A 27197-nucleotide genomic window follows, 5' to 3' on the forward strand; every position below is an offset into this window, starting at 1 on the left:
AAAAAAAAATTGGCAAAAAAAAAAAAGGCATTCTGAAAGCCTAACAAAGGCCAAATGTACTTCTTATTTTTGACTTTTGGCACTGGATATGGTGTAACTTCTGCTGATTGTTTCATTTTTCCCTGCCTCTTGCTTGTGTGGGACTTGTTTTCTTTAACTTGCTGTGATTTGGGTTTTTTTTTTGAGTCTTTTGTGGTAAGCTTTAATGGTTATTATATTAATGGTTATCGTATTAATTATATGATATTTATGTGGATGATTTAAAATTCTTTGAACAAGAACGTGCCAATAATAGCTATTTTATGGAGGAGTAAATATAGAAATACAGGTGAACCTTTAATAATTTTAGGTATGAAAATTGTCACATTGAGATTTCTTAAGGCAGGGATCTGTAATGTAGTTTGCTTTATGTATTACAGGACATTTGTCTCCCACGGAATCTGACGGTGACATGCTGGGTTACGATCTGTACAGCAGTGCTTTGGCTGATATTCTGAGTGAACCAACCATGCAGCCACCTATCTGTGTAGGCTTGTATGCACAGTGGGGTAGTGGAAAATCTTTCCTGCTCAAGAAACTAGAAGGTAAAAGTTGATTTTCTGTAAGTTAGAATTTATCTATGAAAAGCATCACATGGAAAATACTAGTTTTTGCACCAGATCTAGGTCCATGTAATGTTGTATCTAGCCTCTGTTTCTCTAATGAAAGGATTTAAATTGTAGTGTGGTCAGTTCATCCATAGGATGCTTTGTTCATTTTAAGTATTTTAACACAGTCTTTAAGTGTTGCTGTCTGTTGACCTCTGGGCTTCCTGCAGCAATGAATCTACCCTTTAGGTACTGCTGAAAGCATAGCTGCTAACATGTGCCTTGCTGGGGGTGTCTGTGTGTCAGATCAGGATCGGATCTGTTTTGCTGCAGTATTTACTTATTGTGCCTCCTGTGTCATATGTATTTTCTTTTTAAGTGTTTAAGAACAAATTCCAGGCTATTAACATTTTTTTCTCTGTAGTGTATTTTGACTGCATTCAGTTTTCTTCCCCTTTCCCTTTATTTAGCTTGAACTTTTTGAACTTCTGTAATGACAGGAAGGCAAATGCAGAAAATGGAGAGTCAATATTTTTCACAGTGGAAATCTGCATCTTATTTACAGCTTTAGCTTTTTCTAACAAAGGATATTTTTCTGAGATGTTACAGTATAATTCAAAATACTTATAGCAGTCTTGATACTGCTTACTTTCTGTGATAGCTGTGTTTTTAAAAAGCTTCTGTGGTAGTCAAAATGGGGTCTCTTCGTTATTTTGTTTACTTCATGCCCCATGCCCCATATTTAATGTTTATTGTTGAAGAGCTCTTACATTTTTAAAACGCCTATTTCACTATTTTTTTTCCTGTTCCTCATTTATCTTTTTGTTCTGGACTGTGTATTTCTTATTCAATAGATCCTAAATAAGTTTCTTCAGGAATTCCTGTTTTAGTAAACACGAGTCAGCTCGTAAATGCTGAGGCCTTTACATTCTTCTGTTACATCTGACTTTTTGAGGAATGTGGACCAGATTTCGGTGATGGAGGTTTTGAGGGTTGTTGGTGTTTGGTTTTTTTTTTTTGACAGATGCATTTATTTTGGGGGGGGGTGTGTCATAAAATGTTTTAAACTTATGAAGGAGGATAAGAAATTACATGACTTTTAATATACTTTAGAAGTAGAAAACCTGCAGCAAGCAGTGTATTGTGTATTTAAATGGTTTCATTCATTGTATGAATGAAAACTTGGGGTTTTGAACTAATGTTTGAAGAAGAATTCAAGTATCGTTTTTTTTTATCAGTAATAGGGAAAAGCTGCACACTTTAATGAAAAAGTGTTTCATTTCAAAGATGAGCATTATAATACCCTTTTTTTACATGTTAAGTGTTTTTTGTCTTTTCGTTTTAGATGAAATGAAGACTTTTGCAGGACAGCAGATTGAGCCTTTGTTTCAGTTCTCCTGGCTTATTGTATTCCTCACGCTTCTGCTGTGTGGAGGTTTGGGTTTATTGCTTGCTTTCACAGTGGATGCAAAGCTTGGAATAGCAGTGTCACTCAGCTTATTAGCAGTTCTCTACATTTTCTTTAGTAAGTCTTACTTTATATGAAGTTTGTGAAAGTTTTCATTTAGTTTTGGAATTCTGTATTTCTTTGTAGACATGCTTTGGATTCAGAAAAAATGCTAAAAGTTTTTGTAGAAAATAGGACCCCTTCAGACCTTTTACTTGTGATTTGTATGTAATTTGTGAGAGGGCATTCATGAAAATAGCCAATTTTTGCGTATTAACTTCATTATGTTACTCTTACCGTTCTCACTTTTAGTGTTAACTGTTAAAAATAAATTCAGCTCTTTTTACACAACTCCATACCTTTTCCTTTCAGACTTCATAGTTCATTCAGTTGTGAACATTGACTAAAATGTAGCCATAACGTCTTTCTTATTTTTAGCTGTAATTTACTTTGGTGGCCGGAGAGAAGGTGAGAGGTGGAACTGGGCCTGGGTGTTAAGTGCGAGGTTGGCAAGACATATTGGATATTTAGAGTTGCTTCTCAAACTCATGTTTGTGAACCCACCAGAATTACCAGAGCAAACCACTAAAGCTTTACCTGTCAGGTTAGTTATTTCGTTTATTTACTCTTGAATGAATAATTCAGGTTCACTCTGATCCTTTCTAAACTGTGTGTATTATTGTGTGTTTATCTTCCTATGAAAAGCTGTTGAGATTTCTGTTTGAAAAACAGTAGCACTGGAAGATCACATAGTTAAATTTTTAAGAGTGAAGAAAATAGGGGTGTTTTCACTACTCTGGCAAAGTTGTTGAAAGCTGCTGCTTTTCAGTATTGGGGTTTTGACTATCATACTAATATATGTAACAGACAAAATAAGAATTCAGTTTTCTGGTACAGCTTACCATGTATTAAGTTTAAAGCTTATTTTACTGATAATTTCTGCTGATGCCTTTTTGCCTTTCTCCTAAGTAAAGCATCAAACTGCTCAAAGCTTCTAGCTTACCTAAAAGCAAGAAAAGTTACACCATGTGTTCTGTAGTTTTGTTTACTTCTCTTGTTTAGAGACTTGTATTTTCACCTCATGGTGCTATTATTCTGGTTGTTTTGTTTTTTTTTTAATCCTCAATAAATATTTGAAAGTAGTTTGAGATGGACTTTTAAAAATACTTGCCAATATTATGTTTTGGCATCATAAAGATATTTTTGTATTTTTACTGCTGTTTGAGATGCTGTTGCTGATGTGATTATTGTTACCTTGTTAAGAAATAAAGTCTTACAGTAGGAAGTGGAGCAAAGAGAAGGTTCATAACAAGAAGAAATAAATAAATAAATTCGTAAATTCCATGGAGAGTTAAAAAAAGAAAAAAGTATTTAAGTGTTTTACATGTTTTTGCCACCTGAAAAAACTTCCAGCTGCAGAGATGTGGCAATATTTTTGTTTTGGTTGCGGGAAAATATTTGAATCTTTCTGAAGTATACAAAAACATCATTTTTCTCTCTTTCAGATTTTTATTCACAGACTACAATAGACTGTCCAGTGTAGGTGGAGAAACTTCATTGGCTGAGATGATTGCTACCCTCTCTGATGCCTGTGAAAGGGAATTTGGTTTCTTAGCAACAAGGCTATTTCGAGTTTTCAAGACAGAAGATACACAAGGTTTTTATTACCTGAATGACATTTCCAATTATTCCATGTCAATGCACTGTTATCAGGGGTTCTGTGTGTCACATTATAAGCTCTTGTTAGAAATTGTTGTAGCCATGCAGAAATTCATACAGAAGGGGAAGCTCTTTGTATTGTTTTGGAGAGAAAAATGCCCTGTTTTCTTTGTTCATCTTGATTTTTTTTTTTTTTAATATAATAAAAGAATATCTTCTGTGAAGCATAGTTTTAAGAAGTGTCAATGGACATGCATATTTATATCGCATCCTTTTAGATGCAGCATGGTATTTTTCTATAGATATTGCGTCTGAGTCAGATAAAGGGAAGTGCTTTTGTGTATTGCTAAGAGAAGTTGTGTTTAGTTTTATTATATTTTAATTCAATGCTTTTATGAGTGACTACTGCTTATTCTTGGAAATAATAAATACGTAGCAAATGTTGGTCCAAAGCCATAAACTGCTGTGATTAGTGCTGATCAGATGGGATGAAATATTCATTCCTACTTGATCCAAGTGGAATGAACTTTTTTCTTCTGTCCTGTCTGTAGGTTTCTGGAAAAAAAATGCAGAACACTGTATGATATTGTGAAGAAAGGGAGTTCTTGGGGTTAACTTTTCAATTCCTAGGGGACTTACTTCTGAGTTCAGTTTCTCTGACCTTGAATAAATACACTTACTGAGAGATGCTATAAAAGATGATGCTACTGCTGATTGAAATCTATTTAATAAAGATCATTTCCATCCGGTATGGATTTCTTGAAATGATGGAAATAAACTGAAGATTTAAGGAGTATCTCTGCTTCAGGATTTCCAAGAATTTTGGAAAATTTTAAATGATTTTTTTTCACATGTTTGTGACTGGATGGTTATACTGCAGTGACTTTTTGTGCAAGTTAGTGTTTTATGAGAAGAATGTAAGTTAATAGCTTTTGTAATCACTTGTAATTACATTTTACATTAATATTAATAGCAAATTCTTGTTTCCTAGGTAAAAAGAAATGGAAGAAAACTTGCTGTCTCCCATCCTTTGTGATTTTCCTCTTTATCTTGTCGTGTGTTGTTTCTGCAATTGCCCTGCTGGCAATTTTTAATGTAGAACCAGCCAACATGACGGTGAACGTTATTCTTATAACGGTTACCTGTGTTGTTGGTTTGGCCTTTATCTTGAATTGTCGCACATGGTGGCAAGTGATGGATTCAGTTTTGAATTCTCAAAGAAAACGTCTTCACAACGCTGCCTCCAAGCTTCACAAGTTGAAAAGTGAGGGGTTCATGAAGGTAAGTATTTATATGCATTGGCCATTAAAGGAATTGAAACAAAACTCCAAACCCATAGCCTTCTGTCCTGGGTTCAGCAGTAGCAGTCATGTTTCTCCTCCTTGGTAGCTGGTGCAGTGCAGTGTTTTGACTTTCGGCTCGGGAACAGAGCTGATAGAGTGGTGCCGAGCTGACAACAATCAAGGTCCGTGTCCGTCTCCCCCCCCCCTGCACCGGGGCTCTCCCCTTCCCCGCTCCCGGAGGAACGGGGAGGAGGATCGAGAGAGTGCAACTCCTACGGGTTGAGATAAGAACAGTTTAGTAACTAAGGTATAACACAAATCACTACTGCTACCACCAATGATAATAATGATAAAGGAAATAACAAGGGAACAGAATACAACACCTCAGCACCAGCTGACCGATAACTCGCCCCCCAAGCCCGACCAAGCTCCGACCGATACCTCCTCCAACCCTGCAGTCTCCCAGCCCTTCCGGCTCACTCCCAGTTACATCCTGGGCATGACATGCTGTGGTATGGAATATCTCTTTGGTCAGTTTGGGTCAGGTGTCCTGTCTCTGCTTCCTCCCGGCTTCCCCTCCTCCCTGGCAGAGCATGAGGCTCACAAAGTCCTTGGCCAAACCAAAACATCTCTATCAGCTCTGTTCCCGAGCCGAAAGTCAAAACACTGCACTGCACCAGCTACCAAGGAGGAGAAACATGACTGCTACTGCTGAACCCAGGACACCTTCGCAAGATGGGGCACCATTTATTTGATCAGGCCAAGTCTCACAACATTAGAATGAGCCTTGGTGACATTTTACTTAAGGGAGTACTTCTATTTGAAAATAAACTTTTTAGCATCATAGAACGGTTTGGGTTGGAAGGGCTCTTAAAGGTCATCCACCCCATCCCTGTTACTGGCAGGGACACCTTCCACTAGACTGGGCTGCTCAAGGCCCCATCTGGTCTTGAACACTTCCAGAGATGGGGCATCCCCAGCTTCTTTGGCCAGCCTGTTCCGGTGCCTCACCACCCTCACAGTGAAGATTTTTTTTTCCTAATGTCTAAACTTAATCTCTCCTCTGTCAGCTTTAAGCCATTCCCCTGTGTCCTGTGTCTATGTACCCTTGTAAAAAGTCCCTCTCCAGATTTCTTGTAGGCCCCTTTAGGTACTGGAAGGCTGCTCTGAGGTCTCTGAGTCTTCTTCAGGCTGAGCAAGCCCAACACTCTTGGCCTGTCATGATGATTATCTTTGTAGATTACAGTTAATACATTGTATAACAGTATGTTGTGCGTGTATTTTTGTAGCACAGAAGATAGTATCTGTATCTTGCTGCTGTGTTTCTTGACAGTTGTCTTTTGAGTGATACTTCTCTGGCATAACTTCAGCCATTTAGGAGTTAGGCTTACCCTTTGCAATGAAAGGAGAGATGTGGGTATTTCTGTAGCATTATTCGTGTGACTTATCTTAATGTACATATTCAAGATCAATCTAGTGGCAAAAAGATGAGATCTTAATTTCTACATGTTGAAATTAGGACAAGTGAATTCCTCCTTTGTTTCTGTGTTAAGGGGAGTTGTTACATGTAAGTGGATTAGCTGAAGCTACAAATACCCCTTTGTTTACTCTTAAAATACTGCTTTACAGTGCATGTTACTTTATATAACATTGTAATGGAATCTTGATAAGGATAGTTTTGTTATGTTCAAGTGGAATATGTCATACATTTTTGTGCAAACAGCAAATTTAAATTTTGGAAGTGACATTTTAGGACTTTCACTTTGGGTGAAATGTGTTTATTTTTGTGATCTTACTGAAGTATTTTTGGGGTAAGTAGCAATCTGCAAAAGGAACTATGTGCATTTTTGTGAGTTTTAAGTATTACAGAGATGTCTTGTCCTTCTTTGCTTTTCATTTCTGCAGGTTTTGAAATGTGAAGTTGAACTGATGGCCAGAATGGCAAAAACCATTGACAGCTTCACTCAGAACCAAACAAGGCTTGTTGTAATTATTGATGGATTGGATGCTTGTGAACAGGATAAAGTCTTACAGATGCTTGATACTGTGAGTTGATCATTGTATAAACATGATCTCTGGATCATCAGTATGATCTCTTCCATAGATGAGTTCATATACAGTTATTGTACATTTTCTGTAGAAAGAAGGCATGTATACAGATGCTGTGTTGTAGTCTTCTAATGTTTGTGTATATTGGCATAACTAGTACTAATAGCAGCGGGTTTTTAAAGTTGAAAACTAAATCCCAGTAGGGCTGTACCTATTGATACTTGTGACAGGTCTTGAAGTAATGTAAATTATTGCAGAGTAATATTCTGTTGTAACAAACTTCGGATGTTTGTAGAGGTTTTACTTACTTTTGAATTATTTCAGTTGAAATTCAGCTGAATATTGAGGGGAGCTAGGACATTACTACATGATACCTTCTTGGTAATGATGTCCACTGTAGCTACTACTGCTAATTTGTCAAGTATTCTCATTTCTAGTTGTGGATAAGTTTCTAGATATCTCATATTGAAGAAACCAATATGTCTATACATGAGTTGTCCTCTCAAGTTTATAACTTGAGCTGAATGAGTACAAAATGCTGAGTCAGGTGTTCAAATGATCCACACTTACTGTTAATTATTATTAATGAGGTGTACTGTTTACTTCTTTACAGGTGCGAGTCTTGTTTTCAAAAGGCCCATTTATTGCTATTTTTGCAAGTGACCCACACATTATTATAAAGGCTATTAACCAGAATCTCAACAGTGTTCTACGTGATTCAAACATAAATGGACATGATTACATGCGAAACATAGTCCATTTGCCTGTTTTTCTGAATAGCAGAGGGCTTAGTAATGCAAAAAAACTGATGGTAACTTCGACAACCAATGGAGATATTCCTTATACAGACAATGCAGGTAAGGTTAGGCAGGAGTTACAAAACCAGTGTTCCAAATATCTGGGTTTGGAATAAACTATTTAAATAATTGGAAGATCGTTAATGTTCTTTTTATAAGTCAGTCAAATGTATATGAATGGAGAAAAATGCCTGCCTTTTGTTTTCCTTTCCATAGGATTACATGAAGAGGTTGACAGGAGAGTTTCTCAGAACAGTCTTGGAGAAATGAGCAAGCTTGGTAGCAAAACTGCTCTCAATAGGCGGGTGAGAAAGTTTTTTAGACTAGATGGAGATACTGGTAATGCTTTTTTTTCTTTTCTGTTATTTTCTTTTTTCTTATCAGCTTGGAAGACTTATCAAAGAATTCTTATGAAATTATTGTAAATGATTGTAAATTTCCATGTAGGAAACATACATTCTTAAATCAGTAGACTGGTGCTCTGTCAAAGAGGAGAAAGCACTCCTCACCAGTGTTCTTTTCCACATATACTTGACTTCAGCTCTCTGTAAATGCTGAGATGGTACAGCATACTGGCAGTAGCTATGATCTATCTATCTATTGATGGCTTTTTGTATTTTTGTATATAAGCCTGGTATCATTTTGTCACAGAGTGTGTCAATAAGGGGCAGTAATTGAGCAAATCAAGGAATTTAGAATATTACAGTACTAGACTTTTACTGAACATGTCCACCACACTTTCTTTTCTGCTTTCTGTTCTGTTTTCCCATCTTTATGTAAAATCAGAAAGTGGTTAAATAAAAGTTATCTAGGATGTAGGAGAAAGCAGTGGAGAGTCTGAGGGTCCTGAGATTTTTGAGCTGCCGTAAGTGGAGACTTAGGGAGTTCTGTAGCAGAGGAACCTGATGTTCACTTTAATTTTAGGATGTAATTAGAAAATGGATGGCAATAACTTCTTACAGAGACAGTAGGAAACAGTGATTGCAATGCTGAAATTAGTAACCTTTATACAAAACATCTCACTGTGTTGCTTTATTTTGCCCTCTCAGAGTTGGCATGGAAGTATAACATGTAACTCTTCCCAGTTCTTGGCTTATATGGAAATCAGGTTCAACTCTTATGCTGCTAAATCAAAATTGAGTTCTAATAAATATTTTCATGGTATAAATGTCAGCCTCACAGATACATATTCTCACAAAGGTTCAAACTTTATAATCAAGTAAAACTGAAGTATTTCAAATACATTAAAGTTTTCGATACCAATTTGAATTCCTTGCCTTTTTGTGTCATTGTCAGGATACGTACCGAAGACGCCAGATACAACGTACCATTACCCGCCAGATGTCTTTTGATTTGACCAAGCTGCTGGTTACAGAGGATTGGTTCAGTGATATCAGTCCTCAGACCATGAGACGGTTGCTAAATATTGTTTCAGTGACAGGTAAGTGTGGCATGTTTGTGTACAGTAAGCAGTATTGTGTTTTGGTTGCTTGTAATTATACTCAGACTTTTTATTGTGTAAACTAAATTGAACTAAAGTCAGTCCATGTGTTTTTTCAAACTCCTTCTGAAGCAAAATCTTCCAGAGTGTAAGCAAAGTTGTAGACTATTCTGTGTAGAATTTAAAAAATATTTGTTGTTTCATTGACTTCAGTTGGCAGACAAATGATTCTAGTCTACATTTTTAGGGAGGCTTTATATTTTTAATTTTGAAGTGGGATAATAAAATACATTTCTCAAGTTTGTAATACTCTGATGTGAACAAAGCCCGTGGTGCTGGTATCTTAAGAGGTAAACTGCAAGGCAAACCCAGGTATGCATCCTTTATGTGTTTGCTATGGATATTTGGGGTTCTTTTCCCCCTTATTGTTTGTCTGGGGCTCATGATAGCATTTTATGACCTCTTCTCCTTCAACAAAACGCAGTCAAGATGTTGGTGTCTTTGAGTTTTGAAAACCAGAAAAAATTGGTAAAGGAGTTATGGAAGTTTAATAAAAACATGTTTCGTGTAGAAAGTGAATGGGGAATAATTGTTACTGTCTTTTCTATTACAGACAACAAAAGGCACCAAATAGCCTTTCAGAACAAAAGAATTCAGTTACTTTTCACACGGTATATAGCTAAGTGTGTAACTCTGCAACAGTATCAGATGGATGTAGGAAGCTTACATGGATTCAGAAGCAAATACCTTAAAAGTAAAATTCATCAAGTACTTACAGAAAGCAGGCACTGAATTGCCAGGGGCTGGAATAACAAGAGAGAATATTATTTTTCCTTATGTTCTGAAGCTTTTATGTAAGCATTTGCTATTGTACAGAATGAGTTTTCTGGGCAACTTGGACCTTTACTCAGAACTGGCATGATCTTTAACCAGAAAAAAAAAATATCCTGCCAAAGGCTTGAGCTTAGTTTCAGTATTCTTAACTCAAAAGGATTAATTTTTTGTCTGTGCCAGGCATTGTATTCTGAATGTTTGTGATTAGGATGGGTACCTTTCAGAAAACTGCCGTTATTCACCACATGGTAGTGAAACACTTTCTCACTGTGAGGGAAGAAAACTTTCACAGATACTTCTGTATCACAGTTGCCTGCAGGCGGCGTATCAGGGTGGGATCAGCAGATTTGGCATTAAGTTCTCCATTGGGTGATTGTAGCCATGTTGCCTGCATTGGGTGCAGCTCGGAAATCAACCTGTCTTTATTGCACAACACATAGCTGGAGCTAAGAAACCTGCTGCAGCCACTCAGGGTTGCATGTAGGGTGTTTGCTTTACCAGTAGATTCGCAGAGTAATAGTAGACACCAAAACTGAACTTGCTGATCCATCTGGTGGCAGAAATCTGCAACAGCAGTATCAATGCTGCCTCCACTGCCCAGCGTTTGCATTTGGAAGTACTTATTTCCAGCATGTCACAAGTATGTGTGACTGGTTCAGGTGTAGTACAGTGCCGAGGTGAGCATCTCAGTAGGAAGTATGATACCAGAATATAATTGTATGTCTGAGCTGAGGTTCAGCACTGCTGAACCAATGTGGGTAGCACAGAGGGGTTGGCTGCCTCTGCAGTTCTGTTCCCACTGCTTGCATAGTTTGGATTGTCCTAATATAGTTTCACTCATGTTATAAAGAATTAAATATAAAGGCTGTTTAAGTCAAGTAAAAATAACCCATGGGTTATTTTCTATTCCATTAACTTAATGGTAGCATAATTAATAGAAAAGAATGTTAATATGTCATTTTCCCCATTTCCCCCTGCCTTTTCCTTTTTTTAGTAATCATTCATATGCAATAACAGCTGTAAATTCTGAGCTAATCTTTTAGATGTGCAGCCTCGTAGTATTGTCATTACAGTTTGTAGCATGAAATGTCTCGTTTTGCTTGATTGTAATGCATATGTGAAACTAACAAAATCACAAATTGTTAGTTGTGAAAAAACAAACCAATCCCTGCAAGAGCGCTTTTAGTGTACTATAATCTGTGGCTATATATGGTGATTTCATGAGCAGCTTTGTGAGGAGAGCCTTCAGGCTGTAGGTTGCACATCATCACCAGTATTAATAATGCAATTTTAGAAAATTTGCTAAAACTTGGAATGCATTAACTGTAGCATTAACTTTTTCTGTTTTTTAAAATCAACTTTATTTTTAATCCATATCTTGCCTTATTAACTTGAAACACTTTTTTTTTTATAGTTTTGAATTTTACTTTATTGGCTATTGAAGTTGTATGCTTAACTTACTTTGCCCATATTAAATGTGCCAGTGGCCAGAAAGTCTTTCACAGTATTAGAATGATTTTTGTGTTTAGATTAAGAAATTAATGCCGTGTAAAATTCTCTATTGAGTTTTGTTAAAGTAACTTAAGATTCCCTTTTAACAGGATGGTAGTAGTATGTGTTTAAAATGGAGCTGAAGTTGACAGTTTTGGAGAGTTTGTGTTCTGACCAGTATTTGCAAAAATTTTTATTAGGTTGTGAAATGATATTTTCAGATGTGACTTGGGATGATTTTGAACTTACTGTGCTAAAAATACAATACCAGAAAGTTCAGAAATCAGGTTAAAGCACTTACATAGCTGTTACTTGATGGGAGGATCTTTCATAATGGAGAAAAAAAAAGTTTCTTCCCTTCTTCCCTGTTCTATTAGGTCGTTTATTGAGAGCTAATCAGATCACATTCAATTGGGATAGACTGGCTAGTTGGATCAATCTCACAGAGCAGTGGCCATATAGAACATCATGGCTTATACTGCATCTTGAAGAGACTGAAGGTGTTCCAGATCAGCTGACTTTAAAAACCATCTATGAGAGGTAGGTGTTATTCTGGCAATGGTATGCGCTTTCAGTGACTAAAATAGCAGACATTATTAATGATTATTAGAATAACATGGCTTTCAAACAGCTGCCCGGTTGTAACCAAAAGTTCCCGCGATCTTAATCTCTTCTGTTAACTTTTGGAAACTTTTAAATTACTTTCATTGCTGTTTAATGCCCCACGTATGAATGGGTGTTGAAGTCTTCCATAGATAGTGTTTCTGTCTCTTGAAATAATTTCCATCTCTACTTTGGCCAAGCTAGAAGTTGTTGGTTTTTTTTTCCCCTAGTTAGAAATCTGAGCTAAGCTCTGCAAGAACTGCCCTTACTAGTAAAGACCTCTGACAGTTTGGTGCATAGCAAGTGTTCTTGGGGCTGTGGTAGTGCCTTTTGCTGCAGTTACAGAATGTTGAAGTGAAGCATGACTTTCTCCACTGTTGATACAAGTTGCTGTCCAACAGAGCTGTTCAAGTATTGCAGCTGAGGGCAAATGGTTCTCGTGTTGCCAATGAACATGCCTCACCAGAATCAGGCTGCTTGTAAGAAAGGACTTGTGGATTATGCCAAGTGATTTGATGACAGTGGGAGAGATGCAAGAGAAAGAATGTGACTGGCAGTTGGGCTTATAGGAAGAAAGCAAAATCTGAGAATGGAAGTCAGTGAGAGGGAAGAAGGGTTTGGAATAACTGAGATCTGATGAAAAGAGCAGCTGAGGTAAAGAAGAAAGACTGGAATTGATTGAATAAGTTACTAGAAAATCTTGAGACTTTACAGGGTCTAGGGAAAGAATGGAGAGGAGAATGAACTTGTACAGAAAATTCTGGGAAGGTGCCCTGTACCAATAGTCATGGAATAGGAGAAGATGAACTTGGTGAGGGTCTGGGATGGGATGGAAAGTTGAAGTGTTGAAATGTTGAAGTGTTGAAAATGAAATTAGGATTGATTGGGAAAGACAACTGAAGTGACTTGTGTTACAAAAGTTGAAGTGAGATTAAGAGCTGAACAGCTCAGAAGGTAGAGGGACTCGGGTGGATTTGGCGTGATGAGACTGAGGGTTGAAGATGGACAAAGAGGGCAAAGATAGCTTCTGTTCGCTTGTTTGTCTTAGCATGTTCTCTATTCATATTTCATGTTAGTGATCTCTTTCACTAGATGCTTTGTTTTTCTGTATTTCAAAGAATAAACAATTCCTCTACAACGTACAAAGACTGAAGTGGCTTCAGGCTGGGAGGTTTGTTTCTGAAAAATTTCTCTTCGAAGATAAATAAGTGCAGGATTAGAAAACACTTTCCTCTAGAGAATGGATCCAGTTTTTGGGCTTTGCGTTTTTTTCTGCAAGATACCTGTGGCATTACATATAAAGCAATGGGAACCTGCCTCTCCATTGTGAGTTTAGACAGCTGGTGTCATAAATGCTTACGTGATCAGGTAAATACAATAATTCAGATTCATCAGGGATTCCCTCTCCTGTCATGCTTTCCAGTACCCTTGCTGTAGATATTTCTCAGTTCTCTTTATTTAGATTTGCCATATGGCATATTTCACAATTTTGTATTTTCAGTATTTATTGAACAAACTCATTACAGTATTTTGATTATTAGCATCAACAGTAATAAATTTATTTGGAGTGATCAAAGTCCAGAGCTTGTATCTTCAAGGTATAACAACAATTATATTTTCTAATAAACCAAAGGAGGTATTAGAGACCTGAATTGTTCTCGTAAGTTGGTACTATGTATTCCAGTATAAACTAATGTTAAAATTCTAGTAAACTAATGTGGGGAGAAGGAAAGGACAGTTGAACGTGAATTATTTATTTAGGTTCTGGATTATTTGTTGTTACTACTGATACTTGAGCTGTTGATACTCAGTGCCAACTGGTGTGTGTCGGGGTTTATTGGTTCAGGTGTGGAGGAGATCCATGACTCATGCTATGTTGTTGGGCCTCTTGCTATGCAGGTTGTGTTTGGAAGCAATGTAGCCACTTGAGTGCCAATTCATAATTGACAGTTATAAATGTATTAATACATTTATATATGTATATGCAATGTATATATGTTATATACAAAACATATACAATGTTGTATATGTTATATACAACGTACAAAAAGTATAGTAAAATCAAAAGAATCAAGTAGTCGATATACAATGTATATATGTATTAAATGTATTAATACATTTATATATATACTGGTGTTATAAAACTAGGATCTGTAATGTGAAGAAACAGTGAAGAACTTGTACCTTATCTTGGAGAAAGGAAGGTGATGATCTTTTAAGTAAAGCTGTTTGTATTCTGCCTGAAATACCAGGAAAACAAGGAAAAGAGGACCAGTATTCAGGAGTCTCTCTTTAGCAAAAAATACCACCAGAATCAATTGATATAGAAAAGCTAAAGCTATAAGACTGAGTTTCTTTGACTGCTTAACTACAAGAATAAAAAGGTTCATCATAATAACATTGCTTCATGCTCAGGAAGAGTTGATCGTCTCCCAGCCACTTCTGTTGACCTGTTGTGTAAGGAGCTAAATATATAACTGCTGATGTAGTGACAGGTGAAATCTCATCTGTGGTGGTTCAGGTTATGATCTTTACCGTATGCTGAATATGAAAAGGTCTCTGAACTCTCTAGTATTATCTAATGTTCTAAAATTTCTGTTTTACCAAAAATAATCCTGTCTGTGTCATTATTATTCTTTTTATCTGCAAGAGTTTGAAGTTATTTGGCTTGAATATCTGTTTCTGTATCAGTTTAAACTAGAGTTATTTACTTTAATTCCTCTTTTAAAACTTCAGTTTCTGTTTTCTACTTTATAAAGCTTTTCCTTTTGGAGTCTCATAAATAGATAACAGATTTTGATACCTTTATAGCTTCAGTTCCTATATTGAGTTTGTGTTACTTCTTCACTGCCTTAATATAATTTCCTAGTATTGAATAGTTTGTGTCAAACTACTTTTTATTGTACCGCTGCAAATTCTTCTTTGGTTTTGCTGCATTTCTGAACTTTCAAGTGTGTCAGGGGAGAGGGGTCTGCTTGGACATCTCCCTTGGATGAAAGGAATCTTGTAGGTTATCTGTTAAGTGTAGGAGTTTCACTCCTGATCCCATTCTCTGTATAAGGAAAATGCTTTGATATTAGAGTTACTTTTCCAATTTGTAAAATCCCATGTGCTAAAAAATTTAGGAATCTTGCAGTGGGAACACTGTTGTGCTCTTAACCGCTGACTGCGGGGCAGAGGTTTAACGCAATGGGTTGATCTGTTACTGGTACTTTCAGCTGAAGAGTTACAGTAGATAATTTGTGTGTGCACTGAGGAAACGAGAAGTGATGTTAAACCCCATGTTGTCTCACTGATGTATCTTTGGAGGCAGATTATATGATTATATCCAGCTCTTTGCTACTAATACTGCCGATACTGCAGGCAGTGTGATTCAGCGCGAGTGAAGCGTGGTACCTGCGTGCATCGTAGTGGTGTGCCGGCAGGTGGCACCAGCAGAATGGCTATCCAGCATAACTGACAGCTTGTGTTCGCTTGTTTGTCTTAGCATGTTCTCTATTAATATTTCATGTTAGTGATCTCTTTCACTAGATGCTTTGGTTTTTAGTATTTTAAAGAATAAGCAATTCCTCCACAACATACAAAAAGTATAGTAAAATCAAAAGAATCAAGTAGTCAAGCATCAAGAAATTAAAAAGTAGCCTCTTTAATTCCCTGCCGTTAATTCCCTCTATATATACATTTTGCCTCCATGAGATTCCTGTCTTGTGATGTCCGAAATTTAATTTTGCAAACTATATAGGCAGGCTATGTGGTAATGGGGAGGGTTCTTTTCTGACACATCAGTGCAGTTGAAAAGAATCCAACAGGAGAACTAAGATAATTGAAATCTGGTCTAGAACTGTTCATCAGAGTTTGTGGGATGCTGTGCTAGTCACCTCTGCTGTACGTTTCACTTGGCTGGTATTTGTGCCTTTGCTGGGAGGTGGTATACAGCTTACGGTTCTGTAGGCTGATACTAGTAGATGTTCTTTTTTCAGCTGTATCTAAAGCTAGTGAGAGCTCTGCTTTCAGTTGGTGGAGTACTCTGAAAAGAAAATGATATCTCAATTTGGTTACTAAATAAATTACCCATATCCTTATGCCTCAATTTTTTACTTAAAAAAAAAAAAGCTAACTAATGTGTTCTTATAGTGAAAGATTGTTGGGGGAAGTATGAAACCTTCAGGAGTAGTGTATCTTTACTGGATCATGCAGTACAGAGATGGCAGAACCTACTGTATGTTATACTGGCAATATTTTCCCAGGGTCTTAAAAACCAAACAAATCAAGCGAAAAACCCTGAACCAAAATTAAGGTTCAGTTTGTGGCAGAGGCACATCTCTCTGAATAGTCTTCATGAACTGGAGTTGCTTAGACTTCTGTCTTAGTAACCGGTGGAGATGCTGTGTTGTAATTCTTTCATAGAGAAGAACAAGCTGTGCTATGTAATTGTGTCTGATTTTGAAAATAAAAAAGTGCCTGAGTCTGCATTGTTGGCTTTCAGTCCGGATTCTGGAGAAGAATGTTTTTACCCTTCTTATTTGTTAAACCCACTTGCTGTGTCATCTCACTTCTGTCCTCTCATTTCCAGTCTCTCTCTTTGGTGGTCTGGATCGTTGCTTGGTTTAGCTTTCCAGCAGGTATTGATACCAGCATTTACTCCTTTGGGTTTGTGTTGCCTTTTCAAGTCATCTCATTATCAGGATTTTCATGTAGCCTCTCTCCTTGCCAGGTTAAGTTCTTAATTCTGATACCTTGCCTATTGTGTTCTCCTTCCCCTTTTGTATTTAGGTTGCTCTGTGGTCAAGCCCACAGTTGTCATTACCCACTTCTCCATCCTGGTCTACTTCACTTATTTTTGCCATTTTATTTATACCTGTGACATACAGTTAATATTTCTCTACATTTATGTTGTGCTGTGTTCCTTTTCATGTTGCTATAAAGAGTCTTCCTATTTGTCAGTTTTGTGTAATGCCAGAATGGTTTGCAGAAGTTGCAACAAGCAAATTTTAAAAGCCTTGAAGTGGAATAAAATATGCAGGTTTTCTGTAAATGACTTTGTAAGAGAATTAAGTTGTCAGATTAAAGCAAGTTTCTGTTGAATGTTTGCAACTGACACTTCTCAGACTTGTAAATTAGCCAGCTATGGGAATGTGGTTTCTTGCGAAGACTAAATGACACCAGAGTAAATGTCAGTGCCATATCTAAATAAATGATATACTGGGGAAAGTCACTGGGATTTTGTAGAGAAATGTTTCAAGAAACTGAATTCTCAGCAGAGTCAGTAAGCATGTGAAGAAGGCAGTGTAGTATTTTGAAATTTGGGAAGTCCTAAGCAAGGTCTTGATCTAAGAACATCTAAACGTATTAAAATTTAAGGTAGTAACAGGGAAGATTGCCTCAGGAGCACTGAAGAAGGAAGCTAAAGATACAAGTGTCTCGTGAGAAACTTGTGTGTAAGGTTTCCAAAGATAATACTTGTACTCTCTGACATACATGTAAACTGTTTGGCAGGGGCAGAAGATACACTGTGATGGGGCTATAACCAGGACAGCTGTTTCACAGAGGGCTGTGGAAGTAGCTTTGAGTAAATTGCTGATTAAAGTTATTGTGGATATAGGTTTCATAACGTACTGTCAAAACCAATCTCATCTATAAGCCTGCTAACATAGTAATGGGCTGAAAATCTGCACTGAGGAAAGAAATTCACAAATCTTTGATTTCTCTAGAAAAATACGTTCAGTGCTCAACAATGGTCAGAAGGTCATTAGGAGGTACTAGCAAAGCAATATAAAGAAAGAAGGTATTGTATTAGATATATAGATATACATTATATATAAAATTAGATATTTTATATAATTATATAAAAATATATATAATTATATATAAATATATAATATATATTATATATAATAAATATTATATTATATAGATATATAATATATAAATATATATAAAATATATATACTTTATATAACTGTATTTTATATATATACTGTATTTTTTATATATATATACTGTATTATATCCTCTGAGATTCTAGTCATCACGTTTCAAAAAGGTTGTACCAATGTAGAACAGATAGTAAAGAGGATGAGGAAATTCCTCGTCTCACATCAGTGTGCTGTGAGTATCATCACTATCCAATTCCCCGTGCAGTGAGGACTCCCAGTTTTGCTTGAATGCTTTCTCCTTTCTTTTTTAGATTCTCAAGTCTTCTGCATCTAAGACATTTGATTAATTTATTTCTTTTCCCTCAAGGCCTTAGTTTTTCATTTCAGTTTGAGGTTCCGAGTTCTAGTCATCTTACTTTGTTTCTTGGTATTTTCCACTGCTCAAGGCTGTAGATTGCAGTGATTTGATATTGCCACCTTGTTGATAAAAATCATGCTGTTAAAGCTAATTGTGTGGGAGGGAATGTCTTCTGTCTCCCTTTCCTCATTATGTTTACTTACTAAATAAGATAATCTGCTGAAGACATTTTACCTCTTTATGTCCTTATCATGGCAGAAACTAAAATCTGCAGTACTTTGTCTTTTGGAAGATGTTCCTAGAAGTAACTAAAGTAATTTTGTAACCCTCGTGCCTGTAGGCCTTGATGAGTTTCTGCATCTATGAGCTCTCTTCTAGATATGGCAGATTTACCAGTTTGTCACTTCTTAAAGCTGTTAGCAGCTGGACTGTCTTCACTGATTAAAATCTGTTCCATGTGTTACAGTTTATACAGCTGAAAGTGGAACTTCAGGCATGCACATGCCCCTTGAGTTCAAGAATGCAATTCAGAAAATTACTGACCAAATTTTAAACCCTTAAAAAGCTATGAATGGTGTGAATTTTTACCCCTGAAGTTCCTGCATCATCTAGAGTTCTGCTAGTGTGAATGCTCTGTGTTGCTAATGCAAGGCTCCAGCTGAGTCTCATGGTGCTTACCTTGCATGTAGAGCCTGTTCAGGATCCTGAAGTAGCTGGAGCCCTTAAAAAGCCTGAACAAATAAGTGTAATTTAAGCATTTTTGTAGCAGGAGGAAGGGACTAGGTTCAGCAAAAAACGCAGAAGCAAAGGCTACTTTAATTTGAAGATAGATGTTTCAATTAGTTATACAAAGTTCTGGGGCAGGCTATATGGCAGGTCGCAAGAACCTTCTGGTAAGCATAATGAGTTGTCTAGACAGGCCACTGTAATAAAGTTCCAGTTGACCTTTAAAAAGAAAATGACAGGGAACACGCTGCAGGCTACCAGAACAATTTGATGACCTACCTATTATGCAAGGCACCTTGGGATAAAATCTCAGTAGGAAGTTGATAGTGATCCATGAGAATTTCCTTATGATCACATCTGGATACTGTTGGGGTAGAACGTTCACCCAGGAATTAGGTAGATCCATAGTAAGTATTGTCCTCTTATGGGATTAGGATCTATATTCCATATATTTCTGAATATAATTCTAGCCATTACCTGGCAAAGCTGTGAGAAAGGCTAGGTCTGATGTTACTCTGCTTGTTGTGCTAGATATCGTGAGGAGCAGTCCTACCTGTCATTCTTTGCCCAGGCTTTGCTCAAATTGATGCATTAAAACAGAGCTTATCAATTCTTTGTGAGGATATCAGCCAATAGTTGCTGGTCCCTGAATTTCTGTGACATGACTATTCTTTACATATTCATTCAAAATATTAGAACATGAGAGTTTGGCTCGGGATATAAGAAACTCTCATGAGCCGTCTGTTAAGATTAGAATCCCCCTTACACTTAATCTCCTTGAAAACATGCTTTTTGGGAAGCCAAAGGAAACTATGGAAATAAGGAATCTTAACTCTTCAATTATTTCCTTTTTGTTAAAAAGGAGATCATATCTTCCAGGATGAGAAAATGGTTGTGCTTTCCTCAGGGTTGTAAGTAACCATTATTTAAAACATAGCAACATATAATTTATCCATCACTTGGGCTTAATTTAACCTCTGCAGTAAAGCATTTGTGCACATATGTATGCATGGCTACCTATGATGGATGGCAAATTGAATGGCAAAATGACATGCCAAGACAGAACACACCAAACAGAAGAATAACATAATAGCTTTCTTCTCTTCAGGATTCTTTTTTGTGTATGGAACTAAGGGATCTCAGATAGCCATAGCTCAGTTATTATTATTTTTTTTAATTTTCTTCTTTTTAGTGATTTTGCAACTTACACCAGTGTAAGGAATAATTTGTGAAAGACACCTGCTCTGATTGATCAGTGATGGAAAGTGCTGGTGTTTCTTAATTTCTTCAGTTCTAGATGTTGTCTTTCCATTTTCAGCGCTGGTATGTAATTTTGCTTGCCTTTTTCCCTGATCTTTTTGATGAAGTTAATCTTTCTTGGAAGCAGCCACAGAAAGAGTTACTTCTAGCAATGGTAACCAGAGAAATACTTAATTTCGGGTTACCAGACAACTCATCCTCCATTTCTTATTTTTTACTTTTTCAGATTAAACTGGTAAAAACTACTTTAGCTCCAAGTGGAACAGCAGTTAATAACTGTAGATTTGGAGTTCCGTAGTGTGGTTTCATTGGTGGCTGTTTTACTGATAAGTTCGTGTCTTTTGTGTTATACGCCCATAGTGAATCAAATTAGGAAATCACTTAGGTTAAAACATTTTTCTGTTTCACATACAGTTGAATATTTCTGCTTCATTATTTACTACTTCAATTTAAGAAGGTGTAGTTACAGTGTACTAAAAATACCACTGAGATATAAATGATAGGAAATTATTTTATTAAAAAAATTATTTCATAAAAATCAGAAAATAGGATTCTCTAGCACTAGTAGTAAAATTTATTTTTCCCCATATAAAGGCTCATTTATTTTTATAGCAATTTGATGACACATCTGCTTGCTTTATTCAGCTGAAAAGAAAATGTTGGTTCTTGGTGTTTAGTAAAATTGCTTTGTTAAATTATTTTCGAAATCGCTCAACTTTTAACAAATGACATTTGATACTAACATTGGAAAGCAATTTCAGCTAATTAAGTAGATCCTTCTATAAACCATTGGAACATTAAGATGACAAACTGTTCATTCAGGATTATTTTAATTGGTACAATTATTGTAATTTTGTTGCAATTATGTGTTGAGCTAAAAGCTTTTGTTTAAATCATTTGAGGTTTTTTTTGTTAATATACATAAGAAAGAAGAAAAGAAGTAAAATAAAAACTGAAGATAAGCATTATCTGTCTACTTTTTCACTACAGTGCTTTAGACGAGTATCTATTAAATTATTCTTTTTTAAAAGTATGTTACATGTTTTCAGCAAATCTCCAGCAATGTTAAAATTGAGCAAGATCATTTGAAATGTAACTTTTCGGAAGGTTATTATGTTAATTCCAGTTTTGACACTGTTTAAATACCTTTTAATAAAAAGGTTGAAATTAACTTTTGAGGGATTTGCAAGTTGTATAAAATTTACTGATGTATTAATTTAAGAAGTGTAGCTCTTTAGTGATTATAGAAATGAAAAAGCTATGGAAGGTGCCACATTCATCAGTCTGGTTATAATGTTCTCTGCAATCATCTTTTGCCCAGGCCAGGTTTAAATAAATCACTTCCTCTAAGTAGACAATTTAATATTCTTGTAGACCTCACAGTGAGGCATTGCTTCTAAATATTTTACCTGCATTTTGTTTTCCAGTTTCCTTTTATTGCCTCCTACTTTAAATGCAAGGCACATAAAATTATTATGTTTCTTACTGTGCTAATAGTGTGTTCTCAATGTTAAAAGGCAACATACCAGTTTGGGAGTAGGGGGTTGTTGCCCAACTGTCTACTAAGTAGACCTACATGAGGCAAGGCATAAAAGAGAAGTGAAAAGAATACCAGAGGGCATGACAAGTAAGAAGAAAGTTCAGATGGAAAGGTATTGTGAGGGGGAAGGATTGAAACAAAAGCTAATCATAACAAGACAGAGGAATATTTGTAGTTTTTTTAGTTACCTTTGTAATATGGAGTTATAGTAATATTTCTACAATATGTTCCAGATAGGTTTAAATGCTTACAGTATAGTTAATGTGCATTAATGACATCTCTCGAAAATGCTCCTGGGCCTATTTCAAATCCCTTCAAGCACCACTGCTTGATACTAGTTTAGCGTAGAACATAGAAACTTTAATTTTAGCAACACTATGAACAGTTTCAGGGAAGTAGACTTTAAAGTCTGTAAGTCAATTCATGAGACTTGTGTGATTGTGGGGAATTGATGAAATTGGGAAATAAAATTAGAGATGGTGGCTTTTTGTGTCTGCTGAATGTTTTTGTCAGAAGTAGAATATTTATTAAAGACTTGAGAATGAGGGAAAACATTGTCAGGTAAGATAATAAGCTGGAAATATATCTCTTGGCTACGTACTTCTAGTGGCCCATATCCTGGCTCTTACCCCACGATAAATGCGACGTAATCTACCTCTCAGGAAAAAAAAAAGGAGATAAAATTCCTGCTTTATATTCAGAAAACACCAGTGTCTCATATTGCCATAAAAGCCTACCACTGAGCAGTAGCATGCAGTATCATATTCTTTTGGAAGCTGATGCTCTAGTATTCTTGCAACGACTTGCTCCTGTGCGCATACATGAAATTGTCTCATTAGGTCAACTTTGTCATAAGAAGCTGCTTCAGAAAGCAAGATAAGGAATAGATCAGGTATTTCAAATGCTGTATAAAGGAAGTAATATGTCTTTGGTACTGGTTGACTTGAATTTCAGTTATTAACCTGTTAAAGCTAATGTAGTATAGCAGTTGTACCTCTTGCCTTCCATTTCTGTTTTGCATTTGCAACACAGATTAGTCTTTGACTTACTCTGACAAGTAGAATTCATGCTTCTGTTAGGGAAGTGTTTGCCATGGACTTTTGGAGAAGGCCCCAAGGTTTACCTGTTTGCCATAAAATACCACATAAAAGAATCTTGTGCTGGAGACTTGCATGAACCATGGCCATTTCTGATGCTAGAGGACCTGCAAATACTTGCTGAATTTCTGAGGTCCTACAGATGGAAGTACTGAGATGGAAGTACTGAATAAAAGAATTCCTGCATAGAGTGATAAAGTAGCTTTGTAACTGACATTCAGTGATGAAATACCAAAACAGAATAATACAGTATTCTCGTACTTCACTTGTGTGAGTGATCTTGTTGAGCTTGACAGTTAGTGGGACATAATTACATTTTTGTTTACAAAGCACCCTTGAGCAGTCTTAGATTCTTCTGTGCTATTCTGTTTTGCTGCTTTTTCCGTCTGTGTAATAAATAGTATTCGTTTTTTTTAATTCTTTTGCCTTCTGTAATTCAAATACCACTGCAGAGCTGTGAAGGAATCCAAGCATTTGTAACTGTATTAACACTTCTTTTAATTATAAAGAATGCCAATGTAGGGTGTATTCTGGAAAACTGCATTAAAAATAGGCCTTTTTAATATGGCTCAGTGACAGTACCTGATACTGGGTGTGGGAGATTAGTTTAATAAATACCAATCTTTTAAGGATCAGAATGGGGTTTTTTTCTGAAATGATCAAAAGCAGGAAGAAATGCTTTATCTGCTGTAACTTGAATGCACAGGGTCGGTTTTGCAAAGCAAGCTTTCCTGGATACCTGTGCTAATAGGAGTTTTTAGATCATTGTTGCATCTGTTCAGTGAAGTCTCTACAGCTCAGTGTGCACTGAGGGGTTTCTAATTTTGTCTAGATAGATATATCAAACTATAGGTTTCTTTTCTTTGGTCTTTATTAAGATAAAACATTGATTCCCTTATGTTCTAATATTGTGTGATGACTTTTTATTCTTGCCTTTATAGCAGTGTGTACATAAGAAAATACTCTTTTTCAAATAATCTGTTGCAAATTTCAGTTTGAAACAGTATTTGCAGCACTATTCTTGATATGTTGATAGTGCTGCAAATTTTCTGGAGCATTTTGTGTGAGAGCTTTTAGTCTAGAAAAAATGCACCCTTATGCATGAAGATGCACTTTCACTATACTGACAGACATGAGAAGAGTGAGATAAATAAGTTCAGAGCACTGTATTATTAATATTTGGCCCAGATTTTTTAGTTTTCTGTTTCTCAGTATCAAACTTCTAGAAAGTATGGTTTTGTGTAATTTTTAATGAGACATTATTTTATTATTTTAAGCAACATTTTTGTCTTCAACTGTATGAAAAGAAAAAATAAAAAGGTGTATGATATATAAAACATTCCTTTATGCTTATGCCTTCTGTTGCTTTCTTATTTAATAACCCTTAATTAGGTCTGTTGCTTTTTATGGAGGGCATAAGTTAAATGACTCTTGTCCACGTAGTTACTTGCTCCTGTAAAACATATGAGGGGAAAAAAAGTATTTAGGTTTGCAAAGAGTAATTTGTAGAATTTCTTTGCTTTTTCATTAACAGAGAGAGGTTTGGGAAGAGCAGGGAGAATGGCCCTTCAGAGTTTGAGGACATGGAGAGAAGACTGCAGGGCAGGCTGCTCCATGAGGGAAGGCCAGCTGGGAGCTGAGGACGACAGGGTGTTGTCCTTGCTAGCAAGGGGTGCATTCCTACAGCAGTCAGACAGGAAAATCAGAGCAGGTTTAGGGACAGTAACCAGGGATAGCAAACAGCCCAGTAGTTTGCAGCCACAAGGCACATTTTAGCTCAAACCAGGAGCTCAAGTCAGGCTGTACCCACAGTGAGTGGATGAAGGTAGTTGATGCTGCGGCCATTTTACCGTCACCTGGTTGAGTGATAAAGGACTGCATCATGTGGTGGCAGCCATCTCCTGCAGTAGCTGGTGAGTAGGTAAGCTGTGTCATGTACAAGCATCTTCTAAGCTGTGCTGGCAACATTTAGTGCTGGAGCCACTCTTGGACCATGGTGGTTATTTTCCAAGTCAGTCATAGAGTGCAAAATGAACATAAACTGGAAAAAATTTAGAGCAGATTTACGGGCTCTTGAATGCAAGATAAGATGATGTGTATGTACTTACACTAAATTATTTTTATCTGAGGAAAAAGAACACAGAAATAATCCATCATTGTTGGAATATAACTTAATCCACACAGAAAGCAGGTTTTAATTTTAGCTGCTCATGGAAAGGACATGTGCAGAATAGTGGAATGAATTTTTAAGGTTCTCTTCTGTCAATGTAATGTTCTGTTTTGGGCTCGTTCCTTTTAAATGCAAGTAGTTTTTCATGGAAACAGACACTCTGTAACACTGACAGTTTTTGATGTTTCTGATTTAAGGAATAATTCTTCTGCCTCAGGAAAATCTAGCCCCGGAATGAGAATAGGGTGTTCACAGTGCTTATTTTTAGATCGACGTGCTTATGTTTTAGAAAAGTAGCTCCTAAAGTACTTTACATGCTAACCTTTTAATTTTTTATCTGAGAAGTACAGGCACATACGATTTTTGTGGCTCTTTGCCAAAAGATTATCATTTACATAAATATTTCTTTCAAAGGCGTAGTTTAAGACATTGAGCTCAGGAGGTTAGAATAGAGACTTCAATCTGCACACCAGCAGTGGGCTATTGGCTTCTGAACAGTAGCTTTGTTCATCGTATTCAGAACACTGTTTGCATTCAGACTTAAGTAGAGCTGGCATTAAAATTCAGCTAATTTGTTTCATGTGATTCATCAGCTGTGTGTTTTATTTAAATCTATGTCACATTCTCTTTTGGCTTTTTATTTTGTAGATTTAAGTCTTGAAGTAGGCCACTCTTTAACCCTTCAGTCCCTGACTTAAAAAGTGACTTAATTTTAATTATGCCAGTATTGAACACTTGTCTAGAATACTCACAGTAAATTTATATAACTAAAGTGTGCGTTCGTGGGTTTGGGGTTTTTTCATGTTTCTGATGTTTGAATAAAATCATACACATTTGCAGTCAGTTTAGTCACAGTTTTCTGTAAGACAAAATAAACCTAAGAGGTAGCTAAATATTAATGTGAAATGTAGAATTCTCAGATTCTGTTGAGTACACAAGTTTTACTTTGATCCTCCCAATGTTCGGGGTTTTTTTGTGTTGTTTTTTGGGTTTTTTTTTTTACCAATCGCTACTTGAAATGAGGACCACTTTTAGCTCCCATTAGATTTCTTTAAGCAATGGTGGCAAACAAACTGACTTTGAACCTAACCTACTTCTGGGTGTCAAGTTTGTCTTCTTACAGAAGCAACACCTTTTATTCTGTTAAGGCTGATGCCTGTGAAGCCTTAATAACTTCCCTAGTGTGGATAATCCCACTGCCATCCAGATGACATCTCATAATGATTTATAAGATCAGAACCTTTGTTATAATAAGCTACACTTGCCTTTATGCTTTATATTTGTTACATTTTCTAATGCTGTAGAAGTAAATCTCATTGTGAATAAAGTTACTCATAGATAATGCTAATGACAACATTGTATGGCAGTATCCTCCATCTGTTAGGTACATGGTCCATTTAGATATTTCCTGGTATAATTTATAGGAATTTATTAATTCTACTTTTAGTATAGGGCAAGACTGTCCTAAAAGATCAGATCAAAATATCAACACACAGTTAAAATACATTTTTAATATGGAAGAGTTGCACTTCAAATATCTAGCCTTGATCCTATTGATCCTCAATTCTTTTCTTTCTTTTAACATTAAATGCTAAATATTCTGTGTAAATCTTCAAGTGTTGTCTCTGAAGTAATCCCATGGTACATAAAATTCTACTTTTTATGGAGGATCTGAAAATAAAGATAAAAGATGGTTGCTTTCAAAAAGCTAACAAGTTGTGAAACAAGGTAAGATTGTTTAGCTAATGATGGACTTAGTTCATTAGCTGTATAAAAAATACAATTCATTTACAACCAGAATTTTTTTTCTTTCTCTCCATGAACACATCAGAGTGTATTTATTTAATGTAAGAGATTCTTGGTTGTACTTCGATACATTACTGAGTGTCCGTGAGGGGCTCCTTCCTCCCTCCATCCATGCATCAGTGCAGTCCTTTCCCCCATGACAGCACTAGCAGCTGCTTTAATTATCCAGTAAT

General features: G+C 36.3%; 1 protein-coding gene across 6 annotated transcripts in view; it reads left to right on the forward strand.

Moving 5' to 3' along the window:
- The window catches only part of KIDINS220 (kinase D interacting substrate 220), a 79902-nt gene that overhangs the window by 30364 nt on the left and 22341 nt on the right, over nt 1-27197 (forward strand). For all 6 annotated transcript variants that reach the window (XM_057431925.1, XM_057431926.1, XM_057431927.1 and 3 more), the window contains exons 13-22: nt 420-584; nt 1933-2112; nt 2473-2638; nt 3540-3691; nt 4685-4974; nt 6882-7022; nt 7639-7882; nt 8039-8127; nt 9119-9263; nt 11966-12128. In XM_057431925.1, the coding sequence (XP_057287908.1) occupies nt 420-584; nt 1933-2112; nt 2473-2638; nt 3540-3691; nt 4685-4974; nt 6882-7022; nt 7639-7882; nt 8039-8127; nt 9119-9263; nt 11966-12128 (1735 nt within the window). The remainder of the gene's footprint in view (nt 1-419; nt 585-1932; nt 2113-2472; nt 2639-3539; nt 3692-4684; nt 4975-6881; nt 7023-7638; nt 7883-8038; nt 8128-9118; nt 9264-11965; nt 12129-27197) is intronic.

The sequence above is a fragment of the Pezoporus wallicus genome, unplaced genomic scaffold (genome assembly GCF_028554395.1).
Source record: "Pezoporus wallicus isolate ANWC-B61680 ecotype Strahan unplaced genomic scaffold, APGP_CSIRO_Pwel_v1 contig_161, whole genome shotgun sequence".
Classification (NCBI taxonomy): Eukaryota; Metazoa; Chordata; class Aves; order Psittaciformes; family Psittacidae; genus Pezoporus; species Pezoporus wallicus.